Raw genomic sequence first — 24,708 nt, 5'->3', positions numbered from 1 at the left:
GAAAAGGTGGATCTCAAAATCATACAGTCATTGTTGGAAAGGGTTCAAATACACAAAAATGCTGAAAAACCACAGCATTTGTGGAACCTGAAGGATTTTTCTGAAGATCAACAGACAGTTTAACTGTTCAGGGTAAACAAGGGACTCATGAACAACTATCACTAAACAACAACAAAAAAACACACAGCTGTGGATCATTCAGGTAACAACTCAGCATTAAGAATCAAGCATGTGTAAACTTTTGAACTGTTTCATTTTTATAAATTCAACTACTGTTTTCTCTTGTGGACTATATGTAAACGGCTTTTGTGTGAAATATCATATTCAGGTCAGTATGATCTATTGTTGTCAAAAGAAAAAATCTTGCCTGTATTATTTCCTGAGCACATTTTTCTCTCTCTCTGACCTGACACTTTTCACTTTGTAACAGTTTGTGTTATCCCATTTCACATGTTAGCTTTAGAAATTCATAGGTTTTATACCCAGGGAATGTTTGTACTAATACAAAGTATATGAATTAAAGGTTGGTTGCTTTAGATCAGGGGTCACCAGACCCAGTCCTGGAGGGCCGGTGTCCCTACAGAGTTTAGCTCCAACCCTAATCAAACACACCTGAACTAGCTAATCAAGGTCTTACTTGGTATACTTGAAACTTCCAGGCAGGTGTGTTGAGAAAAGTTGGAGGTAAACTCTGCAAGACACCGGCCCTCCAGGAACAAGTTTGGTGACCCCTGATTTAGATAAAAGCATCAGCTTTTAAAATGAAAACATGTAAATCTCATTAAGAAAAAAAAGCATCTCACTCATGCAACAAACTCTCCACTTCTACAGGATATGGCAGCACCTGGTAGAAATTGTAAGAGGAGGACAGGTTTCCGTCATTATTACAACGCATTACATTGAGGAAGCCAGGCAAGCCAATACGGTAAGATACCTTCCTGAACTGTCCGCAAACCTGTACCAGAATTCACTCCCACTCTTAGTCATTCGTAGACTTCTGGTGTGGGTTTCTTGAACAGATGAACCACTCTACTCATTACTCACACAGATTTGTTACTGTAATCCCTTATTATAGTCGTGACTCGTTTGCCAAATGTACTTTGTGCTGTGGCCTATTACATTTCCTTAAAACTAGCTTTTGGCACAAATGTACAGGTGAGCTTTTATGTTTGAATTAGCAGACATTTTCTTTACACTAGTGTTGTCACTATACCAAAATTTTGACTTCGATACAATACCTGACTAAAATATCGCAATACTACTACTGAACTGTTACTACCAAAAAAACAGAGAACAACAGGAAAAATAATTGAATAACAGACGATCCAAATGGAGACCATACTTGTTTTATCTATTAAAAAAACATTTCATCCCCTCTTTAAAAAAATAAATAAATAAATAAAATAATATTAATCACACGCCAGTGCTACTACACAGGATTATGATAACTACCGAGCCTACACGTATGTAGAGATCTTTGCTATTGGTAAGTTAGCTTAAAGGATGAAGCCAAATCTTATTTCATTATATAGTAATTTTATTTCACAACAACAGTTTATATCATGACAGTCATTTTTTATTTTATCTTTGTTATTAATAATAAGAACCCAGACGCAAGTGACAAACTAAAGGACAGCTACAACAAAACAAAGAAACAAATAAAATAAAGAGGGCCCTATGAAATCCGTTTTATTTTTTCCCAAATTCTATTTTATTTTTTCTAGACTCTATTTTAATGGTTACATAAAAAAGTATTTATCAAAAAGCATGCCTAATTAATTGAAATCATGAAAGTTGCAGAATTTAACAGCAATTTATTATTATTATTATTATTATTTTTAATTACATGTTTTTAAGGCACTATGAAATACGTTTCATTATTTTTCCTCAAATTCAGTTTTGTTTGTGAATCTGTATTTTCCATTAATTTTCTGGATTCTATTTTAATCGTTTCATTACATTTTAATAATCAAAAGTATGTCTAATGAATTTATAAAGGATAATTAGATTTGATAAAGAGTTTAAAGAATGATAAATATTTTTGTTTTCTAGTAAATGTTCCTTAAACATTGTTTTAATGATATTTTTATTATTATTAATAGTACTATCTTTACATTAAGTAATATATTAATATATTTGTTATTGTCAAGTTAAACCGAACTTTTGACGGGTTACTGGGTCTTAATTATATGACGATAGTTCTCCACAAAAGAAACAGTAAAATGCTCACGAAGTGACTCTCAAAGCAGTTTTAGAGATTATGTTCATGTGTTCATGTACTCATATATTGAGGCGGCAGAGGCTGAAAACACCGCGAGTGTCACGCGTTTGTGTGTAGTAAACAAAACAGCGTCTGCGCCATTCACTAACACAGACACGCAGAAATACAACTCATTAAAATACATTATTAAAGTACCGGTTCTAGTAAAATGTGGAACCGTACTGTTTTTAAAAGCAGGGTATCGCAATACTTTTTAAGTACCGGTATATCGTGCAACATTACTTTACATTAAATGCTGGATAGTGTTTTGACTAGACTGTTACATAATACAGGTTTTGAGACCACTGACAAACGTTTTTCTTGCAATGATTAGGGTGTATCACTGTGTATTGCGTCAAAAAAGGCACTGGTAGATGTCAGACAGCCTATTCCAGGAGTAGAATCAGGAACAATTAAATCACCTGACACAATTGTTCAATTTTATTCCTCTTCAAAGTGTTGTTTTACCAGTTTGTCTTGAGGGCATGACGTCTGTTGTGTTTACAGCGGCGCATGATTTTGTGACTGCGTATTGTCAACCAGACACCAGACTACATCCTGTTGATTTATTACTCTTGAGTCACATGCACAAATGACACAGAGCAACACCAAAGACACAATAACAACATGCGAATTACAGTACGCTCACCGACCCAGAACAGTGACGTGAATTTCTAAACATGAGAAGTATTCCTTAAACAACAATACCACTCACCCGTTTCTGTGAAGAATCCTGTTTCTCTCATTTTCTGCTCGTAGGTAATAAGAGCTCAGTTGTTTCTCCTAGTCTTACTTTTGCTTTAATTTTCAGCTTCTCAGATATTTCTCCTGAAAAACAGACCTTGGTAATTGCACATGTCTTCTTTGGAGTTTCAAAAGAGTGTTAGAAACTTTTGCTTAGGTTTGCCAAGTCAGAGATCTCTCTCAAGCTCAAATAGTTCTCACCAAATTCCTACAAGACCAAATCATGTGAGCCATGCTGTCCACATTACATTCAAAAATTATCTCTCTCAAAAAAAAACAGAATCTCTCAATCTAATGACACCCATTCACTGCAGAGGATCAATTGGTGAGCAAGTTATGTAATGCTAAATTTATCCAAATCTATTTCGATAAAAAAAAAACAAATTTACATCTTGGATGGCCTGAGGATGAGTACATTTTCATTTTGGGATGAACTATTTCTCGAAGCCATTATACCATTAGGTTTGTTTTTCTCTCTCTTTAGGTGGGTTTGATGAGGAATGGTTGGTTGTTAGCTGAAGGTCCCCCGGATGCTGTTATGAAGCAACACAATGCAGCAGTATGTACACACACATCTCATATGCACGTACTGTGCATGCAAAATGATTAACCTTTCATATGCATCTATGTGTGTGCATTAGACATTAGAGAGTGCGTTCTTGCAACTTTGTGAGGACTCTGATCAGATGGGCTCCAAACAAAGTCCTCAAGGCCGTCTGCTGGACAGCAGCCCGTCTCCAGATAGTATGAGAGATGAGAGCAGAGAGCCAATACTGAGAAAGAGCACACCAGAGGACATACCCAAATATAAAGGTATAACAAAGAGGGAAAAATTCACTTGCTCTAAAATACTGCATGCAAAAATTAAAGAGGACATTGGATGCATATTCATTAAATGTCTGTAACATACTTGAGTTAAAATTCCTCAGTGGCCGTATAAAAAAACACCCTTTTTACCTTGTCAAAAACAGCTCTGTTCACAGCATACAACTGGCTGAGGATGGAAAAAAACAGCCGAGGACTAGGCTTGAGCAATGTGACGTCATATTGCTCAGAAAGTCAAAACAGCTTGAGACTGGAGATTTGGAGATTTAAAAAAAAAAGAAGTGAATTGATTTTTATCATTGTAGTGTTGGTGTGTCCACACACTGCTAAGACATTTATATGCAAACACTATGTAAAAGTGAATTTTGCATCCAGTGTCCCCTTAAAACAAAAACTGAAATAGAAATTCAGTTTTGTACAAGACTAACAAAAAATGTCACTAGTTTCATAAATGTACCTAAAATTATACATTTAGAGTAGCATCTTTTGATCATCATTTATACTGATGCTTGCATTTGAAATGTTCTCGTGTCTCCGCAGCTGACTGGAAAGTGCGAGCCAGACACGTCATACCAAAATGGCGTAACATTGCAGCGCTGATGATCAAGACAATGGTTCGGATGAGGAGAATGCCAGGGTAATGATGTCTTATTCAAACTATTTATGGACCCTTTGGACAGACTGTGATGATGCATTTTCAAGTTTTTTATTTTTCGTTTTTAAAAAATGTAACATAAATGTATAACATTAGACTTTGTGTTATATTACCTTGGCATTAAAAAAACAGTTTATGCTACTGTGACAGCAAATTAACTGTAATGCTGTGACGGCTGTGGAGTGATGACAAATTTGACATTTTTTTTTGACATTTTGACATTTTATATCTTTTGGAAAGTCATATAAATACTACTGTGAAGTGTTTTTCTTTTGCTACTGGAGCAAATGGAACCCAGCTGTGATGACAAATGTGAAAATACCATTTTTATTATTACACCCAGTCAACATTTTTGAACAGTAAGATCTTTTTTATTTTTTTTTTTTTATTGCTCACCAAGCCTGCATTTATTTTCCTTTTATATGCATTTATATTCCTCCAAAATACAGCAAACATAGTAATATTGTGAAATGTTTTTACTATTTAAAATCACTGCTTTTTGAATATATTTTGAAATGTAATTTATTCCTGTGATCAAAGCTAAATTTTCAGCATCATTACTCCAGTCTTCAGTGTCACATGATTCTTTAGAAATCATTCTAATATGCTGATTTGCTGTTCAAGAAACATTTATTATTATTATTATTATTATTATTATCAATATTCAAAGTTTGGAGTCACCATATATATATATATATATATATATATATATATATATTTATTTATTTATTTATTTTTTGCGCAGTGATGCTTTAAATTGATCAGAAGTGATGAAAAAAGACATTTGTAATGTTACAAAAGATTTCATTTTCAGATAAATACTTTCTATTCATCAAAGAAACCTGAAAAAAAAAAGATCTACTCAGCTGCTTTTAACATAGTAATTTTAAAAAAAGATGTTTTTGAGAAGCAAATCAGAATATTCTAACAATTTCTGAAGGATCATGTGACTGGAGTAATGATGCTAAAATTCAGCTTTGAAATCACAGGAATGAATTACATTTTAAAATCTATTCAAATAGAAAGCAGTTTTTTTAAATAGTAAAAATATTTCACAATATTACTGTTTCTGCTGTATTTTAAATCAAAGAAATGCAGGCTTGTTTAGCAGAAAAAAAGGCTTCTTCAAAAAACATCAAAAATCATACTATTCAAAAACTTTTGACTGGTAGTTTATTTATTATTAAGCAAAATCGAATAAATGGATGACTGCAGGGATAATTGAATTAAATGTAATATGTAATTAAATATGTAATATGTTACATTAAAATAATGTAACCTAAATGTGCATAAATATCTACCTAAATCTAGCTACCAAAAATAAACTCTTCATCTCTTGAACTGTGAAGATTTCCTGTATCATTCTGCAGTCTTTTTCTTTTCTCATAATCAAATTTCAATAATCAATTTTATTTCAAAACAACGTTTTGTGTATGTTCCTCTGGTTTGTACTCAGGTCCCTCTGTTTCCAGTTCCTGTTGCCTGTAATTCAGATTTGTCTGATGTGCTTGTGTATTGGTGGAGATCCCAGAGGCATTGATGTGGCTGTGGTCAATAATGAAACAAGTCCCAGTGCCTATAGTAGATCACTGCTGTCCTTCCTCGACAACACGAGTATCTACCAGGTACACACATTTGTTTTCAAACACAAAATGTACTAAATAAAGATGTATATAGGACTACATTTGTCTGTTATGTGTCTGTTAAGTATTTTTTTCTTTTTTATTCTTTAATAGATTTTATTCTTTTATTCTTTAATCTCTTTTTATTCTTATATAGAATAAAATGACAGAAAGACATACTCTTATTCTCTCACTTCCTCTTTTGTTGATTTCACTTCAACAAACCAGAGGAACAAAAACAACTGTATAAATAGTCAAGAGAGAACTGTACATTTATTTATAGCGTTCATTTCTAGCTCGAAGAACAATTTCCTGTTTTCCTTTCTGCAGGTGAGCTTGTCTCATTCTGAAGCTTTTGCTGGTATCCATAATGGGGAATACTGGGGCGTCATAGAGTTCGGGGAGAATTTCACCAGCTATCTAACCAAAAGGTGAGCTTCGCTGTGTAAGAAGTTTGTAATGAAATTGACCTAAAAGAACATGTTTTGTTGATCTTACGACCAAAGAATGTCAGCCAAGTTTTGTAATCCTGTAAAACTCACCATATATGACACGTATATATGTTTATAAAAACTATTTGGACCATTTGACTTGTTTAGCCAGTTCATTACAAACTTCTGCTTTAACCAATAAACACTACTGTCACCCAGCACTACAAGTAGATCTATTTTTGTCTTTTTTCTGTTCGTTAGAGGGCATCTTCAAATGAACTCATGATGATGTTTATTCTGCTTCTTCTTAAGTTATCACAGATGTTTTTAATGCAAATTTAGACCCATCCCTCCCATTAGTGGTTTACTTACATTAACTAATCATGCACACTCAAATATCTTACACATAACACAAACACCTAGCTCAAAAGTCAGAAACACTCGACTGCATCAATGCGCACACACCAGCATAACATAAGTACATGCCAATGTAATTGGCAAAAAATAACTGCTTGTGAATTTTTTCCCACCTGACATTAAACATCAGACCTGATTGCATCATCAGCTACCTGTATGAGCTGTTTTCCCTTCAGCCTAAAAAGACACAAGTATTTGTGTAAACAATGTGACATGTCAGGTGACAAAGACTGTAGCAGAGCAACTGATGGGGAAAGTATTGGGAGAGGCTGCAGGAGTGAATCAGTGTTTTTAAGGTGGAGAAAAGCAGGTCTGTCCTGCCTATGTCAGTCTGTCCATATGTGTCTGAGTCATGCTTTGTGCATCTCTGTCCAGACTGGAGCTTTTTAAATATTACACATATTTATATTTTTCTGTTATGTTTTTTCTTGTTAAATGTAAAAGTGATGACTTTAAATGGTAAATGTGTCAAATTACGTTTAAAAGTATGCTGTGTTTGTGTGTGTGCAGGATGCTGCAGCCCAGAGTCTCCAAAGAAGTGGTTGAGGGAGGGTCAGTACATGTTTGGCTGGATCTGACCAGTGAGTTTATTCACTTTTAGCTCAATCAGTATTACTTAGCTTTTCAATTCGCCTGAACTCACATTCCTGCCACAAGAGGGTGCCCTTTATGTCTTGAGGCAGCATGGTGTATTATTCTCTTTTTATTGTAAGTTTTATTTACAGCTGAATAACTTTGTGGCATTTATAGCCTTTATCTTTGGACATAAAGTATGATTTAAAAGTCTGAAAGCATTAGTAGCTTCTAGTTTGGATCTGTATATGTAATCAGTTTAGATTCTTTTAGTCTTTTTTTTTTTTTAGTTTGGGAACCCCTTGCAGAATCTGAAAATGTGAATAATTTTAACAAAGTAAGAGAGATCATACAAAATGCATGTTATTTTTTATTTAGTACTGTCCTGAGTAAGATATTTTACATAAAATATGTTTACATATTGTCCACGAGACAAAAACATAGCTGAAATTATTAAAATATACCCCTTCAAAAGATGATCTATGACTGTTTTTCTGATTTGTGATGGTTGTTCATGAGTCTTTTTTGTTTTGAACAGTTAAACTGCCTGCTGTTCTTCAGAAAAATCCTTCAGGTCCCACAAATTGTTTGGTTTTTCAGCATTTTTGTGTATTTAAACCCTTTCCAACAATGACTGTATGATTTTGAGTTCCGTCTTTCTTGAATTTGAAGATCAAGGTAAATTGTACTTAATTTGTCTTCTGGGAAACCTGCAAGTATCTTCTGTTGCTTCCGAAGGGCAGTATTAATTGGGGGGAAAATAGATATTTCAACAAAATAAGACGAATTTGGATATTTTTATCCTGTTCAAAAGTTTTCACCCCCTTAATGTTCTTAATGTGTCATGTTTTCTTCTGGAGCATCAGTGAATGTTTGAGCCTTTTTTAATAGTCGTGTTTGAGTCCTTCAGTTGTCCTCAGTGTGAAAAGATGGATCTCAAAATCATACAGTCACTGCTGGAAAGGCTTCAAATATGCAAAAGATGCTGGAAAACGGAAGAATCTGCAGGACCTGGAGGATTTTTTCGAAGAACAGTGCACAGTTTAACTGTTCAAAACAAAGAAGGGCCTTATGAACAACCATCACAAAAAAAAAACAGTCACAGATCATGCAGGTAACCGCACACAGTATTAAGAACCAAAGGCTGAAGGGGGTTATTTTTATAATTTCAAAACTATTTTTTGTCTTGTGGACTATATGTAAACATCTTTTATGTAAAATATCTTACTCAGGACAGCACTAAATAAAAAATAACATGCATTTTGTATGATCTCTCTTATTTTGTTGAAATTTTCACAAATTTAGCAAGGGGTTGCCAAACTTTCAGCTGCCACTGTATTATGTGATTAGATAAACAATTTGAGTTACGCAATTAAACTATATTTCAGTATAACATTTTTACTCATCAACATTTCAGACCGACAGATTGCCCTAATGCTGCAGAAGAAAGTCCACGAGGCTTTTGAGGTGAGTTTCGAAAATGTACATTTCAGCATTTTCCCCATCCTACAAACACATGAAACTTTTTTTCTTGTCTTATTCTGATTTTTCATAAGGCTTTTATTGAGACGAAGCTGGGGAGTTTGTCATACATGGTGGCTGTCCCTATAAAAGTAAGTACAAAGCACTGATATTCTTTTAGGGAAAATTTCAAATCTTGAATGAGTCACCTTTGTTCTCAATATTCTTAATGTCATATTATTGTCTTTTTTATCTTCATCCTGACCTTTCTCTCTCTTATCTCATTTTATTTTTTTCTCTATTTGTGTCTTTCATAACTGTATCCGCTCATTTATCTCTCTTGTTTTCTTTATCTCTCTTTATTCTTCCTTTCTTAAAATACCCTTCTTATTTCTTGTTTCATGTGGTTCAATAGTTTGAAGAACCAATATATGGCAGTAAGAACACAGATTTCACAACATTTGTGACACCAGGAGCAGTTTTGAGGTAAGCACACATGCAGTACATACACATGTATGCCATTAATTACAATAAACACAACACTAAAGAGAGAGTTCACCTAAAAATGAACTTTCATTAATTACTCATTCCAGGCCTGTAAGACTTTCATTCATCTTCGTAAAACACAAATTAAGATATTTTTTGATGAAATCCAACAGTTTTCTGACCCCTCATAGACCGTTACCATGTTCAAGGGCCACAGAGGTTGTAAGGACATCCATAAAATAGTTAATGTGACATCAGTGGCTCACCTTGTTTGCAAACAGAGAAATGCCCATGCATGCATCGTGGTACTGTTAGGAACACTCATTGATTTGACACAGAAGAGAAGAAATTGTTGAATAAAGTCATTCTTTTTGTTTTCTTTGTGCACAAAAAGTATTCTTGTAGCTTCATAACATTATGGTTGAACCACTGATGTCACATGGACTGTTTTAACAGTACCCTTACTACCTTTCTGGGCCTTGAACGTGTCTGTTGTGTTGCTGCCTATGCAGGCAGCCCTTGGATTTAATCAAAAATATCTTAATTTGTGTTCTGAAGATGAAGGTCTTACATGTTTGGAACTACACAAGGATGAGTAATTATTGACAGAATTTTTATCTTTGGGTGAACTATCCCTTTAATACGCACACACTTACAGTTATTCAAAAGTATTACTACAGTGTCAGATAATACTACTGCATCATGATGGACCTCTTTCCAATATCGTCTATCTCTTCTTTTCTTTCTCTTTTCAGCATTACATTTTACCTGGCAGTGGGGTTGACCGCTCTGTCCTTTGTGTTAGAGAGAAAGGAGGGGCTGTTGGACAGGTGCTGGGTGGCAGGTGAGACAGCTCATATCCACCAGATGGCCTTCATTTGACTTAGGAATAAATTCACTAAAGAATCATGGCACTTTTGAATGGAGTATTTCATCATAAAATCCTGTCTTATTTACTAACCACCCACAAACCAGGTGAATAAGCACTTAGTCTGTCCTGCAGATGTGTGGGCACAATTATTGAATTCAACCCTTAAGCCTTCAACACACTGCACGATTTTAGCAATCCTACAGGATCATTGCTGATCACAATGGATGTAAACTTGGGTATGACATGCATGTAGACTTTACGTTACTATAGAGGAATAAAACGTCATCAGCGTGTGCTAGTGGTAAACCAAAAAAACATAATGAATCACACTTTGGCAGTTGTACTTTTTATGAAGTAAAAGTGAAAAAGTGGAAGCGGCAAAAGAGGAAGGAATAAGAGCTTGAGGTAAGCAGTTTTAAATTTTAGCGCCATGTCACGTTGATTTCATGTGGCATTTTTATCGTCTGGTCAGTAAACGTGGGTCGTGGCAGCAAACACACCGTGCGTTGATCAGGCAGAATTTCTGACACTGCTAGAAAATTATCGTAGGCTTCAAAGTTTTTAAAGCGGTCCTATTATGCTCTTTTTCAAAGTCTTGATTTTGTTTTGTGGGTGTACTAGAACATGCTCTCATTATTGGTTCGAAAAACGCATTATTTACATTATTACAATACCTATTTGTGCTTCTCCTAGCACAAAAAAGGAAATGTGTTATGATTGGTTATCCATCCCAGTGCGTTGCAATTGGCGAACAGCTTAGACGGTGTTTCAGTACTGCCACGCCCCTTGTCAAAGCAGTTAGCAAGCTACATTAATAATGAATCTTATGTTTTAAATATGGATATTTTTCTTTAAAAAAGGCATCGATTCGCTACAGGAGACCCCTGGGAGCCGTGTGAGGTAATTTTTATTATGAATGGATGCATTTTATTAGACTTTACTAGACTCCAATTGCATTCGTCTGAAAGAAAGAAGTCATATACACCTTGGATGCATGGAGGGTGAGTAAATAATACGCTACAGTGGTGTTGAGTCCCATCCTCAGCCTGCGAGATTGCAGATACATGATATTATCGTGCTAATTTATTCAGTTATTTTACAAACCAGCTCCAGCATAAAGCTAAAAGCAGCCTAACATTATCCAAAAACATCATCACTGATCAGCCTAGCCTATTCTAGTGCAAGTTTATGCATTTTAAAAAACACTCACGTTATAAGTGAAGCGGCTCTCCGCGCTGCATCGCTAAAGTTAGGCTAATCCCCCACCTCGTCCCTACACATCCCCCAACAATTCGAATTTCCGTAGGCGAGATTTACTGATATTCTAATGGATCACGTTGTGACTAGGGTTGCAAAGGGGGGCGGAAACTTTCCATGGAAACTTTGTCCGGGGAATTTTGGAAATATTCCAATTTGGAAATTTAACAGAAATTTACGGGAATTTATGGGAATTAATGGGAAATTTGGGGAAATTTAGAGAAGCTGTATCATAAACAAATATAAATTTCAACATTTTGTTTGATTATAAGCTGACATGCATGCAAACTAATACAAATTTTAAAAATGACATTTTTTGATTTTTTTGGAATCTGTGATGCTTTTTTCCTGGATTTAACTTAAAAAGAACATAATTTATTCAAAACTGAAATCTTTTCTAACAATATAAGTCTTTACTATTACTTTTTATTAACTGAACACATCCTTGTTTAATAAAAGTATTGAAAAAAAACCATACTGACCCCAAACTTTGAACAGTACTGTACGGTTAAAAAAGGATTTATATTTTAAATAAATGCTGTTCTTTTTCATTAAAGAATCCTGTAAGAAAAGGGAATTTAAAAAAAATATTAAGTAGCACAGCTGTTTCCAAAATTGATAAATCAGCATTTCTGAAGGATTACATCAATGTTACAGTGAAGACTGTAGTAAGTTCAGCTTTTTTCATAGCAATACATTATATTTTAAAGTATATTAAAACAGAAAACCATTAATTTAAATTGTAATACTTCACAATATTACTGTTTTGTTCTGTATTTTTGCTGAAAAATAAATGAAGGCTTGATGTACATAAGAAATCATAAGAGATGCTCAGAAAACATTAAAAATAGGAATGTGTCCAAACTTTTGACCAGTTCTGTACTTCTGTATGAAACTGGCTAGCAGAAGGTATAAGGAATAGCACTGCAACTTAAGCTAGCTAGCAGATGATACTTCCTAAATAGTAAATGAAATAATGCTGACTAGCTTAGATTGTTCATATCTGATTTACTGGCCAGCTACTGTATAAACACTGGGACATGAGATATACTGTATAAACATTTTGGTTTTTGCTAGTTAAACTAACCTAAACTTACTTACTTTACATAAGTAATATCAAAATTTAGATGTAGCCCTTGGGCTCAAATGCAGCAACTGTGCCTTCAGAGAAAATGGGGGGAATTCCCCCCTTAGGTGACTACTAGGGGGACTGTGTGGGGGAGGGTCATTTTTAGACTGTTTTTTAAATTATTATTATCTCACCTAAATGTTTGCTCAGCCAGTGTATTTGTTTTAACAATGGCATAGTTTAGTTGCACAGTAGCTTACAGTGTGTAGGTCAGAAATTGAACTAAAATTGCATTAAACCTGGTTGTTTTATCCAAGATTATGCTGCAAGTTTTTCTTCTCATCTACATTTACATTCCCAGTTCCTGCAATTTTGCAAATTCCCAGTTTATTCCCAATAATTCCCATTAATTCCCAATAATTCCCATTAATTCCCGTTAATTCCCATATATTCCCGTTAATTCCCATGGAAAGTTTCCAGTCTTGAAAATTCCCGGAATTTTGCAACCCTAGTTGTGACATCATTGCATGCGGAAAACAAACGTTGTAGTCCAAAGGAGCCGTTCGTTGTAGTTCTTGGAAAGGGATTTTTTAAAAACGAAATATCTCCCTTTGGAGTGGACTTTGAGATTTGTAACTTTGTAGATCTTTTTTATGCTCAAAGATACACACCACACTGACTACAATTAAAAAATGAAAAAGCATAATAGCACCCCTTTAAACCTCTCTCACTGTACGACATATGGCCACAGATTACAGAAATTGCCACGATTGTTTCACGATGCCAGTCTTTCGTCTGGGACGGCCGAAAATCATGCAGTGTATAGAGGGCTTTGCTTTTCATCAAGACTTCATGAACAGGCAGTTTTAAACATTTACCAATAGGGGGAGCTAATCACCCACAGCAGCTAAAACCATGAGCCGCTTAAGCAGCCTTTTTAAACACACCTGAGCATCCCATAGCATGTGTTTTCTAGATGTATGTGTATATATGTTTGTGTGTGTGTCTTTCAAAGGTGTAAGTTCTCTGGAGACCATGCTGGCACACCTCTTCTCACAGCTGTTTGTCATCAGTGTTCAGATCATCCTTCTGCTGATCTTCATCCTGTTGGTCTTCAAAGTGAGTGTGTTTGTCAGCTGTGTGTTTATCTCTCATTAATACTTTACATCTCTGTCTCCAGATTCAAGATATGTGTGTGTGTGTACGTGATATCAGATAGACTGTTTAGTAGTCCACTGTGAAGTTAGCAGTAGTGCAGGACTACTGTATAACACAATATTTACACATGGCCAAAGCTGATCTAAAGCCAAATTTGAAGCAATCAGCTCCTCTCATCTTAAAGTGATAGTTCACCAAAAAGTTCTGTCATTAATTACTCACGCTCATGTTGTTTCAAACCTGTAAGAACGTCACTTTCCTGTAAGAACATTCATTTTCCGAGCACAAATTAAGATATTTTTTTTAATGAAACCCGAGAGCTTTTTGACCCTGAATAGACAGCAATGCAACTAACACTTTCAAGGCCCAGAAAGGTTGTAAGGGTATTGTTAAAATAGTCCATGTGACATCAGTGGCTCAACCTTAATTTTATGAAGCTATAGTACAACACTTTTTATGCACAAAGAAAACAAAAATAATGACTTTATTCAAATATTGAAAGACATCTCTGCTCATGAAGGCTGCATTTATTTATTAAAAATACAGGAGAAAAAGCAGTACTATTGTGAAATGTTATTACAATTAGAAATTATTACGGGTTTGGAACAACTTGAAGGTGAGTAAATCATGATGGAATTTAAATTTTGGGGTGAACTATCCCTTTAAGTATGTCAAGACTAAGCAGGGCTGTTGTAGAAGGAATTAGTGTCTGTGAATTGTCCTGTGCTCTGTGAATTTTAGGAACAGCACTGGGACTGAGCCGTATACTTTTATTTATTCATAAATAATTGCTGTCTAGTGATTTGTGCTTGACCACCACAGCAACAAAGGGATTGCTTTGGTAACAGACCCAGCTGCAGCTTAGAGATTCTATTTCTGATGTGTAACTGTAGCAGTAAAGACTGTGTAATCAGCCAATAAGAGCTGTGAACTTCACACAAGATACTTTTCACACTCGCATATGATGTCTTGGATTGTGTCATGCCGGTATGTTCAGACACTATCAGTTTGAATCACTTTTTAAAAACAACTTATTGTTAAATATTACACATATGTATTGTTTCTGTAACATAATGTTAAAATGGTTTATTTGACACTTTACAGTATATCGGGGTGCTTTCCGACAGCACAGGGATTGAAATAGCACTTCACAGGAAGTGGAGAGGGAAATTTACCCAGCAGTCATTCTGTACTACTTGATTTAAGAGTGCATTTAGAGTATGATGGAAAAAATATAATACATGCAAATGTATATATAATGCACATAACATTAAGCATGATCACTTGTATAATAAGTAGCACAGGTGTATTTGTAGCAATAGCGATTTTTCTTTTAAACCAAAAATCTTTAGGATCTTAAGTAAAGATCATGTTCCATGAAGATATTTTGTAAATTACCTACCGTAAATATATCAAAACGTAATGTTTTTAAGAACTTCATTTTGACAATTTTAAAGGCGATTTTCTCAATATTTAGATTTTTTTGCACCCTCAGATTCCAGATTTTCAAGTAGTTGTATATCGGCCAAATATTGTTCTATCCTAACAAACCATACATCAATGGACAGCTTATGTATTTATTAGCTTATCTTTCAGATGATACATCTCAAATTCAAAAAATTGATCCTTATGACTGGTTTTGTGGTCCAGGTTCACAAATTATGACATATATGAAAGTTTCATCACATACCTTGTGTGAGTTGGAATACAGCTCTTTCATAATATTTTTATCATCATCTCTATATTAATCATGTCTCTCTCTCTTTGCAGATTCCTAATGAAGGATCTCTGGCTTTGGTGATCTCACTGATTGTGCTGCAAGGAGTGACGGGAATCTCCTTCGGGCTGGTCATCTCCTCTGCTATCGATGACGAGCAGTCGGCCAATCAGGCGGCTCTTGGAATCTTCTACCCCAACCTCATCATTAGCGGTACACTGTCTGATCTCACTGATGTTAAAAAATAAATGAGATAGGATAAGGTTACGCAATGGCTTTTTCTTGGTAATATTTATATTTAAGTTACCCTTAAACCTCTTTAGTATTGATGCAGTCCTTTATGTTAAGACTGTCTATGATTTCCCCCTCTACCCTAAAATGGTGCAGTCCAGAAAATATAATAAGGGCTATATGAGGGCCATACTATCTCTGGGTGTGTCCAGTGGATTTGTGGATGTGAGTAAAATCGTGGATTGATAGCAGAGTGGAATAAACAGGCTGAACTGAAACTGAATGATTGATGGTTGAGATAAAAATGGAAAGGAAATAGGTGATTATTGCAAAGAAATGGAAGGAAATTCTCCTTAGTGAGAAAAATTTCCTTTCTTGACCCCACTTACCGATCATAACTTATATTAACACACACCATCTAATTTGTCATTTATGGCCTGCTTGAGTAACACAAACACACAAGGAACTGCTAAAAACATACACATAGATGATGTTACATATTAAAGTTTTACATTAATGAAATTAGTTATCTCTCTGTTTCTTTATCTACCTCCTGTAGGTGTTATCTGGCCGGTTGAGTGTATCCCATATCCTTTGCGTTATTTGAGTCTAGTCCTGCCCCAGACCTACGCATCTGAAGCCCTGCGCTGCATCATGTACAGAGGTAGAGTATGTGCACTCAAGCACGCACACACATTTGTGACCCTGGACCACAAAAACAGTCATAAGGGTCAATTTTGAAATTGAGATTTATACATGAATAAATAAGCTTTCCATTGGTGTATGGTTTGTTAGGATAGGACAATATTTGATTCTACAATCTGATGGTGCAAAAACATCAAAATATTGAGAAAATCGCCTTTAAAGTCGTCCAAATGTTCTTAGCAATGCATATTGCCGATCAAAAATTAAGTTTTGATATATTTACGTTAGAAAATGTACAAAATATCTTCATGGAACTTGATCTTTACTTAATATCCTAATGATTTTTAGCATAAAGGAAAAAATCGATAATTTTGACCCATACAAAGTATTATTGGCTATTACTAGAAATATGCCCGAGCTACTTATGACTGGTTTTGTGACCCAGGATCACATTTAATATGTAATATATAATATAATAATAATAAATATTAGAATTTATTACAAATATAAATATATTTATTTTAAGTAAAAAATATTATTTTTTATTTAATAAGACAGCATTAAATGTACTCTTTTTATTTACAATTTACATATGTTTATTAATTGTTAATATCTTTTGGTTACATAAAATGTTTCAGATTTAGAGAAATTTATTAATTTTAATTATAATATATTTAGAATAACAAGTGTATTATAAATATATTTATCATTTTATTAATAATGTTACTTATTAATATATTGTAAATACACTGCTGTTCAAAAGTTTGGGATCAGTAAGATTTGTAATGTTTTTAAAGTCTTTTCTGCTCATCTAGCCTGTGTTTATTTGATTAAAAATACAGAAAAAGCAGTAACGTTTTTATTTTTATTTATTTATTTTTTGGAACCTGTGATACTATGTTCAAGATTCTGTGATGAATAAATGTTAAGAAGAACAGCATTTATTTAAAATAGAAATCCTTTTTTTACCATTCAAAGTTTGAGGTCAGTGCTTTTTTTTTTCATTATTTGTTTGAACGAAAATTAATACTTTTATTCAGCAAGAATGATTTATTTTAAATAAATGCTGTTCTTTTTAACTTTTTATTCATCAAAGCATCCTGAAAAAAAGGTTCTATTGATAATAAATCAGCATATTAGAATGATTTCTGAAGGATCATGTGACACTGAAGACTGGAGTAATGGCTGATTAAAAATTCAGCTGTGCATCACAGAAATAAATTATATTTTAAAGTATATTTAAATAGAAAACTCTTAAATTGCAAATAAATGGATGAGCATAAGATATTTCTTTAAAAACATTAAAAATCTTATTGATCCCAAACTTTTGAACCACATACCACATACTTAATATTTTTAGAAATATATTTATTTATAAGGTCTATAAGGCCTAATGTAAAAAAAAATGTGCATGTGTGTGTGTATATATATATATATATATATATATATAACATTTTTTATATATATTTTTTAATATCATTAACAAATTAGTATCTTGGTAATTTTGACATCCCTTTAGAAGATGTATAAATCACAAACTCAAATGTGTACATATAAACATGCCGAATACTGTGTACCGGTTGTAGTGGTTGTTAAGTTGCGTGGTACCTGTTGAGTCTTCTCATGTATCACACGTGAGACAAAGATCATCATATCACACATTTCAAATAGACTGTCCTACCCACACACCTCAGATATGTAACGTCTCCTCTGTGATGTGTTTAGCCGACACATCTACAACAATCTTCTGTGAAGTCCCACTCTCTTAACATTTTACCTCTGATACAAACATCTTAAGTTACAGCAGACTTCATGACACCTGACACTCTTCTCTCTCAATTATTCACGGAGCAGGAGGTGCGTCTGCCTCCACTCCTAAATTAAACACACAACTTCCCTGTTGTTTACCTGTCAGCGTTACTCACGGACAGGAACCAGTTGGTTAGACAGTGAGAGGCTTAGAGGACACCACACAGTCAAAAGTTCAAGTTCAAAGATATTGAAGTTGATTGACTACTGAAACTGTACAGGGTAGATCAGAGAGCAAAGACCGGTCACGTGACTGGAAATGTACAGACTGTACACAAACATGGTTTTCCCCTTCATTAAGTTACCTGAGCACTTTGGTTTATGGTTATGACAACATAATGGGATTGCTCTGGGACACTGTTATTGTTAACTAAAACTTAAAACTTAAAGTGAAATAAAATACATTACCAGTAAAACGTTTTTAAACCATATGGTTTTAAATCAGAAGTCTCTTCTGCTCACCAAGCCTGCATTTATTTGATCCAAAGTACAGGAAAAACAGTACAATTTTGAATTTTTTACGATTTTAAATAACTGTCATTCAGCTGTCTATCTGAATATATTTTAAAATGTAATTTATTGCTGTGATTTCAAAGCATCATTACTCTTTGTGAAATATATTGTGAAATATTTTTTGCTAATTAAAATAACTGCTTTCTATTTGAATATATTTTAAAATGTAATTTATTTTTGTGACCTAAGCTAAAATTTTCAGCATCATTACTCCAGTCTTCTGTCACATGATCTGTCATTAATTATTTTAATATTCTAATTTGCTGCTCAAAAAAACATTTATTATTATTATGATGATGATGATGATGTTGAAAACAGCTGAGTAGATTTTTTTTCAGGTTTCTTTGATGAATAGAAAGTTCAGAAGAACAGCATTTATCTGAAATATAAATCTTTCGTAACATTATAAATGTTTTTATCATCACTTTTGATCTATTTAAAGCATCCTTGCTAAGTAAAAGTATTAATTTCTATAATTTCTTTCCCCCCCCCAAAAAAAAGAAAAAAATATTTATATATATTGATTTCAAGCTTTTGAATGGTATAGCGTATAATGTTACTAAAGCTTTTTATTTCAGATAAATGCTGATCTTTGGATCCTTCTATTGATTGAAGAACTCAACTGTTTTAAATATTGATAATAATAATAATAACAAATGTTTCTTGAACAGAAAATCAGCATATTAGGATCATGTAACACTGAGACTGGAGTAATGATGCTGAAAAGTTTGCTTAGATCACAAAAATAAATTACATTTTAAAATATATTCAGATAGAAATAACTTATTTTAATTAGCTAAAATATTTCACAATATTACTGATTTTGCTGTGTTTTGGATCAAAGAAATGCAGGCTTGATTAGCAGAAGATACTTCTTTAAAAAACATTAAATATCTTACTGTTCAAAAATATTTGACTGGTAGTGTACATTTAAATGGAAATAATAAAATGACTAAAATTGGGGGGAAATTTAAAGGTTAAAAAAATAAATAAAAATGACAAAAGCACATAAAAATTGACTAGAACTTGAAAACTAAATGCAAAAACTATTTAAAAATAGTCTTGTAGAGCCAGACTTTGAACTGTCTACATAAAATTTGGTTACCTCAACAGCTTTCCTAATTTCTGCTCTCTCATATGTAGTGTTGACAAGTTTAATTCATTATAGTGAATCTGTTTGATCAGAACGTTCATGTACATAACCAAAGACTTTCAAGAATTTAAGAATTTAACTTAACAGTTTCCTTAAGTTGAAATAACTCCTATTATGCCATTTTAAGGTTCCTAATATTGTTTTGAGAGTCTCCTACAAAAGGTTTACATGCAGGGAAGGTCAAAATATGCATTTAATATCACCTCATTTTCCAGCGATTCTCAAATGATTCGATTTAATCAGTTCTAAGATTCAGTCTCTCAAAACCCCTCCTTTCCGTGAGCCTGCTCTGCTCTGATTGGTCAGATGCCCCAGTCTGTTGTGATTGGTCTAACCATATACAGCGCATGTCAGAGATGACGCCCATTGTCATAGTTCTGTATTTTAAATGCTCGATAGAAAATATAAACATCTATTATTTATCATACTTGCAGAGTGTGAATCAGTAGAGCCAGCTGGTCCAAATAAACTGGGTACTGAGCCATCTTTCAAAAGCAAGTGTTTTGTGAATCCCACATTGAACTCCCTATTAGAGAAGCAGTTGTCGGTAAAATGGCGTGTTTGAGGGCGGATCAAGTTCGCGACCAGCCAACGTTAAATATAGGCGGGCATTATGCAGATATGTTACTCTGTGACGTGTAGACGACACGGAAGTGGGATTCGAATTACTAGTGACTCGTTCAGGCTGTTCAGAGTCGATTCTTTCTTTTACACACTGCATGTAGGGCGATATTCAAAATGACATAAGGGCATTTTAAATTAATACTGATTTGTTTTCTAGCGTCAGATCATGTTCTGGCACTAATCCGCTTACGATTCTCTCACATTCAGGTTGGGGTCTGTCCCGCATGATGGTTTGGCGAGGTTTTGCGGTCACTCTGGGCTGGAACACATTCTTCCTCATGCTGGCCACAGTCATTCTCAAGCTGAGAACGTGAGAGGCTCAGCTAAAGAAAGGTGCTTCAGATTGGGTATAGTGGTGTCAGGCGAGGCCAAAAAATGATTGCCAATGGATCTGCCAATCTGAGCCTCTCTCTCCTTTAATATGCCATTCACCCAAAACTGGCCTCCCAAGGACCATCAGCATGAAACTCAGGGCATCCATCAACCAGCTAAGAGACCTATTCAACCGTTTATTGACAATGTGACTCATAACACTCAGTTTCACGTGGGCTTCAATTATTTAAAAAACCCATCAAAGAAGAAAGGAGGTGTTGAAGCCAACTGTTGAAACTTTCCATATCCTCTATTTCCCATGGTTTATGTAACACATCCTGAATTCAAATTACTGACTAGGTTTCTTAGTGCATGTTTTTTATGCCTTTTCTGTGCCAGTAAACCTTTAGACGGTACAGCCAGACACGTAAATTGCTGTAGGGAAGCCTAAAATGTTGGCCACCCTTTTACTCCCTCATCCTGAACTGAAAGAACACTGGATTCTTCACTGAGCACTGTTCACCCTTTGCATAGTAGTGTTTGTTTTCCAAATCGCTGCTTGTTCTTTTTTTTATGATAAATGTTTTTAGATTAGCAGTCTGGGTGTTAATCCATCAAGTGCCATAAAAAATGAAGGAAGGACTACAATGTTTACATTTGAGCACATAGCAGGCCACCTGCGAGTTGAACTGAAAAGACGCATCTAGTCCTGTATTTTAATATATGTATGTTATATTTGAAAGACAACAGCACAAACTGCATTACAATGCAAGCCATATGCTGAGTTACTTGGAATCGTCATAAAATTTGATGAATATTTTAGCGTGCAATATTTGATGAGCAGAATACATCAAGAATATTTTAAATGTACACTGAATGCTTATTGGGTTGGGGGATAAATCTTAGGTGTGTTTTAAAATGTCAACAAATTTATTATGGTTTCATATTTTCTCTTTGAATCTTCAGTTCAACAATAGGATACTTGATTTCTACCTTTACCTTGGTACACTGACCAGCTCCCGGTTCTGGTTTGGTTTACAGTCTCTACACCACAGTCAGACTGAACAAATCTAGGCCTTCCTTAACTCAACTGAAAGACTGCAAGTTGCAAAAAAATTGTTAGTTTGTTTTAACTACATTTAAATTTGGTTTACATTATATCAACTATCTGTACTTTGAATAGTCGAAAAGTTCACAAACGGAACACTAGTGTTTTTTCATGTAAATGGAAAATGCTGCTGATTAAAAGTTCTGCAACTATTTAAGAATTATGAAACAGTCTTTTCAGTGTAGTTCCAATGACGCCCACACTAAAGGCTGGAATTTCATGGTATGTTTTGATGGAACAAGCTGACAGTTGATTTTAGGACTAGAGCTTTGTTAGCTCTAGATTTTTTTTCTGGCTCCGGTTGAGGCTTAGAGACAAATGTTTGGCAAGGGTTTGTTAAGTACTGTGCCATTTTGAAAGGTCATCGTGTCACCTTTATACACACACGAGACCATTATTTGCTACCTCTTGAATTGTTGCATATAAAGCCCTTGTATATGTGCACATTGACATGCTCTCAGTGTAAAATGATCTTTATGGAATTAATAACATCTTTTTCAACAATAAATCTTTTTAATAACCTCTTCATATTTGTATATTAACTGTTTTTGAATTTAACATTTTAAAAGTTTACTTCACTATATTACAATTAAATCCTATTCTAATCATGACAAACTGTATATCGTTGGAAAGGTCTAAGACTCTAAATAGATATTTTACCAATGTTTTTTGTTTTGTAGTGTAAATAACGAGAGGCAAACTCAGGTCTACAAAGAAGCCAAACGATAAAGTTGGCTCCGAATACGAAAAGATGCTGTGCAGTGCCAAGCTGTGGAAAAAAGTGCCAAGCTTTACATTGCCTTCCTTTTGATCCCAACATTAGGAAAAAGTGGATGAACTTGGTCCTTTGTTTAGTTCATTTTGCTGAAGATTCATTTACAAACAATGAACAACTCATTGCAGGATTTTCAGATTTAAAATAAAAGACAATGCTGTGCTGAATTTATTGAATCTGACAGTAATGTCGCACTGCAAAAGTGTGAGTAACTGTTTTTATTATGTGGTCACTATTGCTTTGTCTGCTATTACAGATCATTTGATATGTACTGTGTATTTATGCGTTTTAACCCAAATCCATCTTTGAAGAATGTAGGCTGTCAAACATACATGAATGTTAGCCAATCATAGCAGCGAGGGTTTATTACCGAGTTTACAATCTGCCGTTTACAAAAAGGCAGTTCATGACCCGTGAGGGTTACTCCACCCCAAAATGAAATTTCGTTCCAAACCTGTAAAAGCTTAGTTCGTCTTTGGAACACAGTTTAAGATATTTTGGAAGAAAACCGGGAGGTTTGTGATGGTCCCATTGACTGCCAAGTAAATACCACTGTCAAGGCCCAGAAAAGTATGAAAGCCGTCGTCAAAACAGTCCATCTGCCATCAGTGGTTCAACCATAACTTTACGAAGTTACTAGAATACTTTTTGTATGGAGAGAAAACAAAAATAACGACTTTATTCAACAATTCTTCTCCTCCGCGTCACAGTAGTGCCATTATGAAGAATCTCGTGATGATATCCTCCCAGAACATTTTGCAGTGTTTACATTAAAGCTGCACGATTAATCCTTAAAATATCAAGATCTCCTGTCAGTGGAGCATGAGAAGCACATTTTGTCGCTGCCCATCAGAGGGTCGGGGTAAAGTGAATGCAAAAGGAGCAACAAAAACAGTGTTTCCTAAAACATTATAATCATTACTTCTGTGTTACAGACATTTAAATAATAGAAGTACTGGGATAAAAGTTTATAGCTTGGGTACAAAACAATTATGGTCTACAGTAGCGATCAGAATGAAAGTATCTTAACACTTCTATGTATTGTAAGGCTTATCCTCTTCCGCCAGGAGGTGGCGACAACTGCCCGTTTAAAAAAAGTATGTCACTGAATCATTCACTCAAGAGATGCTAAGGATGCTAAGTTCACTTTTACATGCTGTTTGAACAATAATGTGTGTTGTGTATGTACAAATCTGCCCTGTAATGGTAAAAATCCCTGCAGTGGTTTTTAATTAATCTGTAAAAATAATACCCCTTTATCAAATCGAGCCATTCTCAGATGCCTGTCGTTGTTGCCTCACACCCACACAGGCCGCTTCCGCAATAGTTGATTGACATTAGCGTCTTACCTCAGGTCAGTTGGGATGAGCAGGGATGTAAGTTAGACAAGAATTGAGTGATTGAGGTGTTGTGTTGCTGGATGTAATAATGAACGTAGTGGTCGTCATTTACTCCCGACATCTGAGCTGCTAAAGATGCAGTGGATTACGTTTGTTTGTGAAGGGAATGCGCCTTCAGATCTACATTTTTCCCTCTATGTTCGCGCAAATCATTCGTGATCCAGCTTCACTTACAGCAGAAGTAAGTATAAGGGTTTTTTATGAATCTTTGCCATCGCCTTTCCTAATAACGTGCTAGTTAGCAAGTTTAGCGGTTAAACGCGGCTAAATGTGACTAAAGTAAATGGGAGGAGCTGGAGGTAATGGGTGGAGATAGACACCTAACCACATCCTAACCCTAACTCCACCTATTAGTTCACAAAGAGGTGGAGCTGGAGGCCATTGGGCTCTGCAGTGAGCAGTACTTGAAGTAAACAGGCTCGTCAATCCACAAAGAGAAGAGAGGGGCGGGGGCGAGCAGAACTAATTTGCATTTAAAGCAGCCTCGACCAGAATGAGATGATTTTTGCAGAGCTGGTTTTGGTAAAAAGGGTGTTATTTTACACTACCATTAAGAATTTTTAACCAAAGTATGTTATAGACTTTTCATTAA

At 34.7% G+C, this 24,708-nt stretch overlaps 1 protein-coding gene across 2 annotated transcripts in view; it reads left to right on the top strand.

Annotated features, from left to right (window-relative positions):
* The window catches only part of abch1 (ATP-binding cassette, sub-family H, member 1), a 31,424-nt gene extending 8,955 nt beyond the window's left edge, over window positions 1-22,469 (top strand). For both annotated transcript variants that reach the window (XM_051134100.1, XM_051134101.1), the window contains exons 6-20: window positions 832-925; window positions 3,489-3,563; window positions 3,646-3,817; window positions 4,370-4,466; window positions 5,941-6,109; window positions 6,437-6,537; window positions 7,465-7,535; window positions 8,945-8,994; window positions 9,084-9,140; window positions 9,404-9,474; window positions 10,230-10,318; window positions 13,687-13,790; window positions 15,600-15,759; window positions 16,337-16,441; window positions 20,729-22,469. In XM_051134100.1, the coding sequence (XP_050990057.1) occupies window positions 832-925; window positions 3,489-3,563; window positions 3,646-3,817; window positions 4,370-4,466; window positions 5,941-6,109; window positions 6,437-6,537; window positions 7,465-7,535; window positions 8,945-8,994; window positions 9,084-9,140; window positions 9,404-9,474; window positions 10,230-10,318; window positions 13,687-13,790; window positions 15,600-15,759; window positions 16,337-16,441; window positions 20,729-20,835 (1,522 nt within the window). In that variant the 3' untranslated portion in view covers window positions 20,836-22,469. The remainder of the gene's footprint in view (window positions 1-831; window positions 926-3,488; window positions 3,564-3,645; window positions 3,818-4,369; window positions 4,467-5,940; window positions 6,110-6,436; window positions 6,538-7,464; window positions 7,536-8,944; window positions 8,995-9,083; window positions 9,141-9,403; window positions 9,475-10,229; window positions 10,319-13,686; window positions 13,791-15,599; window positions 15,760-16,336; window positions 16,442-20,728) is intronic.
* The last annotated feature ends 2,239 nt before the right edge of the window (window positions 22,470-24,708 follow it).

Source organism: Labeo rohita, chromosome 17 (genome assembly GCF_022985175.1).
Source record: "Labeo rohita strain BAU-BD-2019 chromosome 17, IGBB_LRoh.1.0, whole genome shotgun sequence".
Classification (NCBI taxonomy): Eukaryota; Metazoa; Chordata; class Actinopteri; order Cypriniformes; family Cyprinidae; genus Labeo; species Labeo rohita.
The sequence above is the reverse complement of the archived record's forward strand: the minus strand, read 5'-3'. Positions and strand labels throughout refer to the sequence as shown.